This window comes from Myxocyprinus asiaticus, chromosome 18 (genome assembly GCF_019703515.2).
Source record: "Myxocyprinus asiaticus isolate MX2 ecotype Aquarium Trade chromosome 18, UBuf_Myxa_2, whole genome shotgun sequence".
NCBI classification, from domain to species: domain Eukaryota; kingdom Metazoa; phylum Chordata; class Actinopteri; order Cypriniformes; family Catostomidae; genus Myxocyprinus; species Myxocyprinus asiaticus.
The window spans coordinates 34,744,820-34,754,727 of NC_059361.1; the positions used below are offsets into that span (position 1 = coordinate 34,744,820).

At 35.3% G+C, this 9,908-nt stretch overlaps 1 protein-coding gene across 1 annotated transcript; it reads right to left on the bottom strand.

Moving 5' to 3' along the window:
* Window positions 1-969: 969 nt before the first annotated feature.
* Window positions 970-5,330, bottom strand: LOC127455754 (gastrula zinc finger protein XlCGF57.1-like). The gene is made up of 2 exons (XM_051723860.1): window positions 4,750-5,330; window positions 970-2,525 (listed from the first exon to the last, which is right to left on the bottom strand). The coding sequence occupies exons 1-2, from the start codon at window positions 4,862-4,864 to the stop codon at window positions 970-972; spliced, it is 1,671 nt and encodes a 556-aa protein (XP_051579820.1). The 5' UTR covers window positions 4,865-5,330.
* Window positions 5,331-9,908: the final 4,578 nt, after the last annotated feature.

The following is a 9,908-nucleotide window of genomic DNA, read 5'->3' on the forward strand; positions in this document are numbered from 1 at the left end:
TTTTGTGTTGTTACTCCCAACCATAAAAGAAAACATTCCTACAAAAATAAAAGGGCTTTTCAAAGCAACAACATACACATGTAAGAAGATCAAGTCGCTTTACTTAATCTCTCTTTATGTCAGAAGATATCAAAATATCAGTTTGTGTGACTGTTTGAGCCAATCAACACCTTGTTGTGTTAACTCTACACCAACTTAACGGTAGTCAAAATCAGGGGAATAGGCAGGAGACAAAGTAGTGGTTAAAAAAATTTGCAGTTTATTGAATCTTAGTTGTGTCTTTCTCAATGCTTAGTCTGACTTTGACTGACCAGCACAAATTCATCAAATGTTATTATACCAAGCAAAGACAATGGAAAACTACTGCATTTCAACTTCATCCTGTGACACTGAAGAAAATGAAATGGAGACATTTCTTTATCTCTAACTTGTGAAGACATTACAGCACATAACATAAGATTAAACAGTAATAGCAAAATACAATGAAAAGTATGAAGTAAAAATGAACAGAAATTAGTTCATATAATGAATATAACATGAAAGTGATAAAAAAAGAAGTAAAACAAATGTATATTTGCTCCCTTGAAGTCGCAGACACACGGCTTGCTTTTAAAAATTAGATCCTTTGTTTAACACCCATTTGGTCGCCTACTACAACCATTCCACAAACCCTTACATTGAGCACATTTACATGCACACCAGTACACTGATTTCTCCCAAAAAATCACATTATTTAAAAAAAAAAACTGACAAAGTAATAACAATGTGATTTGAAAAAATCGTGTTATTCTCTACTTTGGACATCAAAACGTGAAGTGGCATGTGCACAACAACTGCGCACATTGGATAAGTTGGTAAGTTTTTTTTCTGAATTTCATGTCAATGAAAACTTTGGGCAATGATCTTTTTTATGAATCTTTACATAGAGAATATGACTATGGTTAAAACATGAAGTGCAGTGGTATAGCTTCACCCAGTATGAGCTCTCTTGTGTACTTTCAGGCTTTCTGAATGAGTGAAACTCTTGCCACATATTAGACACTTGTATGGTCTTTCACCAGTATGGATTCTTCTGTGCCGTTCCAAATTAGCTTTTCTAGAAAACACCTTTCCACAATCTAAGCAGACATGAGCTCTCATAGCAATATGTTTTTTCTGCTGCTTTTTTAAATGCTTTCCTGCAAGAGAACACAAAGATTGCTTCTCATGTTCATGAATTTTCAGGTGTGTTTCTATGGCTGATGCAGAAGTAAAATCTGTACCACACTGACGGCATGTCAAAAGGTTTTCTCCAGTGTGAATTTTCATGTGAGTATTAAAGCCCTTTTTACGTGCAAAACTCTCCCCACACTGGTGGCATGTGAAAGGCTTCTCTCCAGTGTGAATTCTCATGTGAGTATTAAGGACCTTTTTATGTGCAAAACTCTCCCCACACTGGAGGCATGTGAAAGGCTTCTCTCCAGTGTGAATTCTCATGTGAGAATTAAAGCCCTTTTGACTTGCAAAACTCTCCCCACACTGGAGGCATATAAAAGGCTTCTCTCTAGTGTGAATTCTAATGTGAATTTTAAGTTGCCATTTAGTTCTGAAACTCTTCCCACATTGGATGCATGAAAATGGCTTCTCTCCAGTGTGATTTCTAATGTGTGTATTAAGTTGAAATTTAGTTATGAAACTCTTCTCACACAGGTGGCATGCATAGGGCTTCTCTCCAGTGTGAGTTCTCATGTGCAAGTTAAGTTCGCCTTTACGTCTGAAACTTGTCCCACACCGATCGCACCTAAAAGGCTTCTCTCCAGTGTGAATTCGCATGTGACTTGTAACGGTTGTTTTGTCTGAAAAACTTTTTCCACACTGAGGGCAGATAAAAGGCCTCTCTTCATTGTGAGCTCTCATGTGCCTTTTAAAGTGTGCTTGATACGAGAAACTCTTCCAACACTGCATGCATGTAAAAGGTTTCTCACCAGTGTGAATTCTCATGTGCACATCATGGTTCCCTTTAGTTCTGAAACTCTTTCCACAATGAATGCAGGTGAAAGGCTTTTCTTCAGTGTGAATTATCATGTGATTACCAAGGATTCCTTTTCTGCAGAAACTTTTTTCACACTGAGGGCACTTGAAAGGCTTATCTCCAGTGTGAATTCTAATGTGTGCTTCAAGGTTTACTTTATTCCTGAAACTCTTTTCACACTGAGGACAGGTGAAAGGCTTATCTCCAGTGTGAATTCTAATGTGTGCTTCAAGGTTTACTTTACTCCTGAATCTCTTTTCACACTGAGGACAGGTGAAAGGCTTATCTCCAGTGTGAATTCTAATGTGTGCTTCAAGGTTTACTTTACTCCTGAAACTCTTTTCACACTGAGGGCAGGTGAAAGAATTTCTGGCTCCAGTTGTTTTTTGGGAGGAATACAGTTCCATCTGTGAGCAGTTATAAAAAAAATCTCTTGTTGTGAAATGTTTCCGATACTCATTTTTCTCCTCCACTTCATGCAGTTCTTCTCGTTCCTCTTTCAATTTCATCATGTCTAAAATAAAACATATTAAGTCAAAATTAATAATAAAAAAAAGATAAATATGATAGGAAATAAAAGTGAACTAGTATCTCTTTTTTAATTTTCTTTGATTTACAGTTCATAAAACATGTCTTGCTCATATTATTGCCATCAAATCTTTTAGATGCTTGAAAGTCAAGGTTATGATCATTTAGTTTAGTGTTCTCCAACATTTTTTGCCGTAAGTACCCCCATAGTGCCATCAGTAAACCTCAAGAACCTCTTCATTGACACAAAACAATAGATTTGTACCAAAGACTAAATATCATCTTTATCATTAATATTGTAATATCCCTGAAGTCCAAAATGAAAAAACAAACTTGCCTGATTTGTCTTTTATTCAACAATGACAAAAACAAAACCAGGCCCTAAGAGCCATGAAATGTGTAATTAAAACAGACTAAATTAGTGGAAATAAAAAAACGTTTATTAAATAAAATCAAAATCAGTCAAGCCGCAGAGCAAAAATCAGCATAGTCTTTACATTAATCTTTTCTCTCTGTTTCAACCATTTATCTATATTTGCAAGGTATTTCTTGCGTAATCTCTCTTTGTCTCTGCAGGTGGTCTTAAAGTTAATATCAACCATTAGGGAAAGTACATTTTTCTTTGCACGTACCATACGGGCAATGTGATAAATTATGTAGCTAACCTATACGTGATTGATTGCAAAATCATGAGTTTAATTGTGATTATTTACTTTGATCTATTGATATCCCTATTAGGGCTGGGTATTGATAAAGATTTACAAATTCTCTTCAAGCTTCAAAAGGACGCAGAAGTATAATTCAGAAGTCTAATAAATAATTGCATGTGACTCACGGCTTGTTCTAAAGGCATTTGAAGTCAAAGAGGAAATGCATTTCTATGCCCAGCTTTATTTGTATGAACCAGAGTACTCAGAAATCAAACAGAGAGAGATGGCGGGTGAGGCAGCCACACCCACACTGTGTCCTAACCAGACATGACATGACACAAGATATAAGGTATCTTTTCCACGTTAATCAGAGTAACCTGTCGTGACACATATCAAGACATTCAGTGTTGCTCCCTCAGCCTCCTTCATCTCTCTCAGTTTGATGTCTGAGTACTCTGGTTCATACAAATAAGGCTGGGCATAGAAATGCATCTCCTCTTTGACTTCAAACTCTTCAGACATGTTCTGTAAGTTTGGTTCTTTGGTTTTGTGCAGCTGTATTGTGTTCTCAGTTGTGAATATCTCTGGTGGTCCGGTTGTAGCAACAACAAAGCAAGTTTTTGCTTTAACGCCCCATCTTGCAAGCGGGGTCTACATGAACTGCTGCTCTCATGCACTCTCATGGACATGCACAGGGGAGGAACAGCCAGTAAAGACTTTCACTAAATAATACATTCGATTTCAGTTAATACATTCCTTGTTGTTTCTCACCAAACCTTATTGTATGCCTTAAGAAAGGTGTAAGTTGCATATTATTATTTAAAGCAAAAATGTAATTTCTGCATCACTAGAAAATAAACCATGTTTTTAAAACAGCTTTCCGAATATGTGAACTAACCCTTTAAGAAATACAGATTTTACCAAATTTATTTTATCATTAATTTTTCAACATTTTGGTTTATATATAGTTTATTGATTAAATGCATAATTTGTATTCTTTGTAAAATAAGCGCTAAAACAGTATCGTTGTTTCTTTAACAACAGCGACAGTTCAGTGAGACTCACACAAGTGTTTTGGTTGAGTGCATATTAACAAAAAGAGTCGCATAGTTTCTTTATAGAATTAGAGGTTTCTTTTTTCAACTTACTATATTGAACAAAAAAGGCATTAAAAGAGACATTATTTCATGACAAATGCATTGCATGGGGTCTTTGGAACATGTTAAATCAAACTTCTAATCTCAGTACGCAGTGAATTTAAATGTGAATCTAGTGAAAGAGTAAATTTTGATCGTGGGACTTTAAGAATCAATATCAGGATATTTACACCCAGCTCGAATCACTATTATTTTTCAAAAGTCATACATTTTGTTTTATAGGTTTTTTTTAGTTTCTTAATTTGTTTTAATTAATGTCTTTATTATTAAACTAGTAGAGGACAAGGTTATTTTACAGCTCCTGTGATTTCATTACTTCAGCCACCAAATTTAGTGAACTGCCTGAAACTGTTATCATTCATAATCAGCATTCAATAATAAAGAATCAAGAATGGTCACCAACCTCCTTGTTCAATTGTATCTTCAATTTTAACTCTGCATGCTTCTGCACAACTCGTGTCTTTACTCTTCTCTTTAATAAACGCTTTGTAAACTTCAATAAACTCTTTAATAAACATGTTATCAATAGTGTGTTACACCGATTTCATTTGTTATCTGGAGATATTTCTGGTTGTTTGAAAGCGTGTCTTCGTCACGTTTATGATGATTCTTCCTCTTCTTCTTCTTCTGTAAAGTAACTGATGGATGTATCGTTTACAAGGATGAAAATAACCGACATTTACCGAGCTGAAACTCTTACACATCTACTACACACTAAATGTAGGTACCGCGCGGTTACAGTCTATAGTAAAGATGAGTTTCATTCAAAGTCTAATGTCGGATTTTCTGCTTGGTATCTCCTGATTGCGACCACAAAGTGTTCTGTTGCGCGATGCTCGAAAGACTGCGTATAAAGAATCAGAATGGCAACACTATGGATTGTTTGTAATGTATGAATCTCGACACGTTATTGCTTTTATTTGTTTAAAAGTTCATGTTTACCATTGTGCTAACTATGTATCTCCCTGGGAGCCGCCATGTTTGTGTTACGTCACACCAAAGGGTGGATCCAGCGCAATGAGTATTTTATTTATTTTTTTTCGCTGACACTACAAATAAACACTGATATTAAAAATAAATAAATAAAAGTTAATCACAAACATATATCAAATTCATTAAACACTGAAAGCCTCCCTGGCTTTCTTGTTTTTTGAAAATTTTATAATAATAATAATAATAATAATACATTTTATTTGTATAGCACCTTTCATACATAAAATGCAGCTCAAAGTGCTTCACAGTTTGAAGTATAAAAAACATAGAATTATAATTTCAGACAAAGTAAAAACAATCATGGCAATTAAAATGAAACAGTACAAAGATAAAATATTAAAATGAATTAAAAGAAATGTACGGAAAACAAAAGTAAAAAGAAACAAATTGAATATAATGATAATGAATAAAAAATAAAATAGATCAATAGATATGGTTCAAGATATGTCTTCAAATGCTTTTAAAAAATGTAAATGTTTAGTGCTTGTCTAATTTCAATTGGTAAAGCATTCCAGATTTTTGGCGCATAACGGGTAAAAGCTGCTTCACCAGATTTCTTAAGATCTACCTTACAGTATGTAAGAAATTCTGCATTGGAAGACCTCAAACTGCGAGTTGGAACATAATTTGATAAACAGTCAGAAATGCATGATGGTGCTAAGGCATTAAGTGCTTTAAAAACCATTAAAAAAAAAAAAAAAAAAAATTAAAAATAATAATAATAATTTAAAATCAATCCTGTACTTAAAGGGTAGCCAATGTAAATGTGCTAAAACTAGTGTAATGTGATCTCTCTTCCTGGATTTTGTAAGCACACTGGCAGCAGCATTTTGCACCAGTTGCAGTCTATCTATACAACACTTAGGTAAGCCAGTATAAAGTACATTACAATAGTCAATGTGAGAAAAAAGCATGAAACAAAGGGTCGAATTCGGTCAATATTTCTAAGATGATAAAAACAGGTTTTAGTAACAATTTATATGAGACTTAAAATTCAAATCACAATCTAGAATGACACCAAGGTTCTTCACCTCTGTCTTTGACTGCAAAGCCAGTGTACCTAGTGCAGTTTCAATTTTTTTTCCCTTATAGACTCAAAATGAATAACAAGGGCTGTTTGGAAACTGAGTTTTGGGTTTAAAATCACTCCACTAAAATTACACCACTCCACTAATCTGAAGTATATAATATTTTCTGAGTAACAAAAACAAAGCAATAATGTAAATTTATTGAATAGCAAATTCATAACAATGAAATATTGAGTACTTACATAATTTTCATTTTCAAACTCAACTAAGAAATGACTAGGAGGGGTGGTGACATGGACAAAATATTCTCACAGACTCCTCTGTTAAGCTAAGTGGATTTACTATATGACTGTTGTAAAAAAGTTCGTAATGGGGTGCAAGGAGGAAGCGGAAGACGGCTAATCCAATTCAAACGGTATTTATTTTATAACACAAGATTGGCTTTTCAGTACTTTACTCGATAATCACACTTTTCAGCGCACACAGCTCAACACAGTTTTTGGGTGTGTGTGGTAGCTCTCTCTCCTCCTCACTGATGTCTGGCTTGCTCTTAAATCCATCTCCAACTCTCACTGCAATGACAAAAAGCTGTTAGAGACAATCATTGCCAGGTGATGATCCTTACCATTCTCATCTCCTGATCTCTATCTCCATTCACAAGCCGGCGCTCAACCACGCCCCCACCACCACAACTGTATACAACCGAAAGGGCTAAATGAAGATACGATCTTGTTTTCTTTGATCGTTTGGGCATAGACATGCTGGGGAACCATTATCATGTATTTTTTTTATGTATTTCAACAATAATTGGGAAATATGATATTGTCTATTTGTATTAATGTGTTGCCTCAATTAGTTTCTTTATTTTATTGTAAATTGTGGAAGGTGCATTAGTGTTGGTATGGATTGTGGAAGTTTGACTGTCATGTGACTGTTACCATGTGACATTGGGTGCTTCTCATTTCCTAAACTGTACATCCTCGTTTCCTGGCTCCTCTGTCCGTGACCTGGAAACTGGTCAAAGTCCGCCATCATTCTCTAAATGCACCGCGAGGAGGCAAGGACAGAGGATGGAGGAAGCTTACCGAGGACGCTTGAACGAGGAAAGGAGCATCCTATGCGGAAGACATTTTGGTCGGAGCACCTGACGCACGTATTAACTCTCCTCCCCCTTCACCTCTGACACAATAGTTTAAATTAATGTATCACCTTTGCAGTTTAAATAAACCATAATTGACACATACTTCATCAGTGCATCTTGAATTATTTGGATTTATTATGAATATATTAATAAATAAAGTTTCAATAACATAACGGCAAGTGCACCAAGGTACAGCAGCTGCACAAAAAGCGCTCTGAAGTGACATGTGAGTGAGCAGGACATTTCATTTTACAAATCCGTCTTGCTTTGATTCCTCCGTCCTCATTTCCTTTCCTTATTTCCTAAGAGGGTGGAGCTAGGAAGCGAGGAAAGGAAGCAAGGAAAGGAAAAGAAGATGCACAGTTTTAGAAATGAGAAGCACCCATTTTATGACTTAAGATTGCTCCTGTGTTTGGTATGGCAATCAAGGACTGAGGAAGGTCACCTGTGGCCTAAACCTTTGCTAACTTTCAGTAAACATACACTTATCTTGCATATACTGATGTATGTCTTTCTTTTACAACAATAGTGTGCAGGCCAAAGCTTTCCTTTTCAACAAACTGAACAACAGTAATCCAGATGAAATTGTAAAAAAAAAAAAAAAAAAAAAAAGAGCAGTGTTGCCAGGTGAAAAAAAGCCTAATGACCAATAAACACTAGCCCCAAAACTAGCACAATAGGGAACATAAAATATGATAAAAACAAGTACATATCCTGTTTTAATCTTATATACACTAAACATACAATGAACTCTGAGGTTGATAAACAATTGTAAATGCTTCTGTAGATGTCATATTATTTCAACTTCATAAATTGTTTTTTGCTTAATTGCTTAATTTCCTGAAAAAACTCTACAATTCAAATCTACCCATATCCTGCCAATCCGTTACCATGGCAATGAAAATGGCTTCAGTTTTAAATGACATAATAAAGCCAACATTACCATACCTTATAAAATTAAAAACCTTAGCAGACAGTCCCACCTTTGGTAGACAATATTTAATTAATATTAGAGATGCACTGTTACCTTTATTTGGAGACTGAGTATGAGTACTGATGCTTTCATTTTGATAATCACTGATACCTGTATTTTTAGTAATATTGTAATTTTCAAGAAGAGTACAGTGGGGCTGAGAATTTAAGGGAAGCATATTTCATATTTTCAAGACCTCCACTATTAATAGCATCAAATAAAGGATCACCAAGGCATCAAAACATTGATATATATTAATCTTTCTTAAGTATGTTTTATGAAGTATAAGTTTATTTGGTAAGAAATTATGGAATCATATACTTATTTAGATTAGTACACACAGAGACTGTAACTATTTTAGTAATTTTTATGTGAAACAACCCAGAAATGCCCACACATGTCTGTTTAAGAGCGTTTCATCTTGAAAGCATCATATTCTGCTAAACATCTGCTAAACATCTAAAAAACGATGTGTAAACATTCTAAATCATAAATGTCTCAAAGACACTGAATGTTTACTTGATATCCACAAGGAAATGTTTTATATACTTACACTCACTGAGTATTAGGAACACTATGGTCCTAATAAAGTGCCCGACGTGGTCTCCTGCTGTTGTAGCCCATCCACCTCAATGTTCGACATGTTGTGCATTCTGAGATGCTATTCTGCTCACTACAGTTGTACAGAGTGGTTATCTGAGTTACCGTAGCGTATCTGTCAGCTTGAACCAGTCTGGCCATTCTCTTTGTTGATCTCTCTCATCAACAAGGCATTTCCGTTCGCAGAATTGCAGCTCACTGGATGTTTTTTGTTTTTGGCACCACTCTGAGTAAACTCTAGAGACTGTTGTGTGTGAAAATTCCAGGAGATCAGCAGTTACAGAACTACTCAAACCAGCCCATCTGGCACCAACAATCATGCCACATTCGAAATCACTGAGATCAAAATTTTCCCTCTTCTCATGGTTGTTGTGAAAAGTAACTGAAGCTTCTCACCCGTATCTGCATGATTTTATGCATTGTACTGCTGCCACACGACTGGCTGATTAGATAATCGCATGAAAAAGTAGGTGTACAGATCTTCCTAATAAAGAGCACAGTGAGTCTATTGCACATGAGCAAACAACCTAAAAATACATCATCTTTATGTTAACGCACACATAAAACAGACTTCTGGGTAATGTACACTGGCGGCCAAAAGTTTGGTATAATGTACAGATTTTGCTCTTATGGAAAGAAACTGGTACTTTTATTCACCAAAGTGAATTTCAGCTGATTACAATGTATAGTCAGGACATTAATAACGTGAAAAATTACTATTACAGTTTGAATTTTTTTTTCAGAACTTCTTAAACTACTTCAAAGTGTTCTCATCAAAAAATCCTCCATGTGCAGCAATGACAGCTTTGCAGATCCTTGGCATTCTA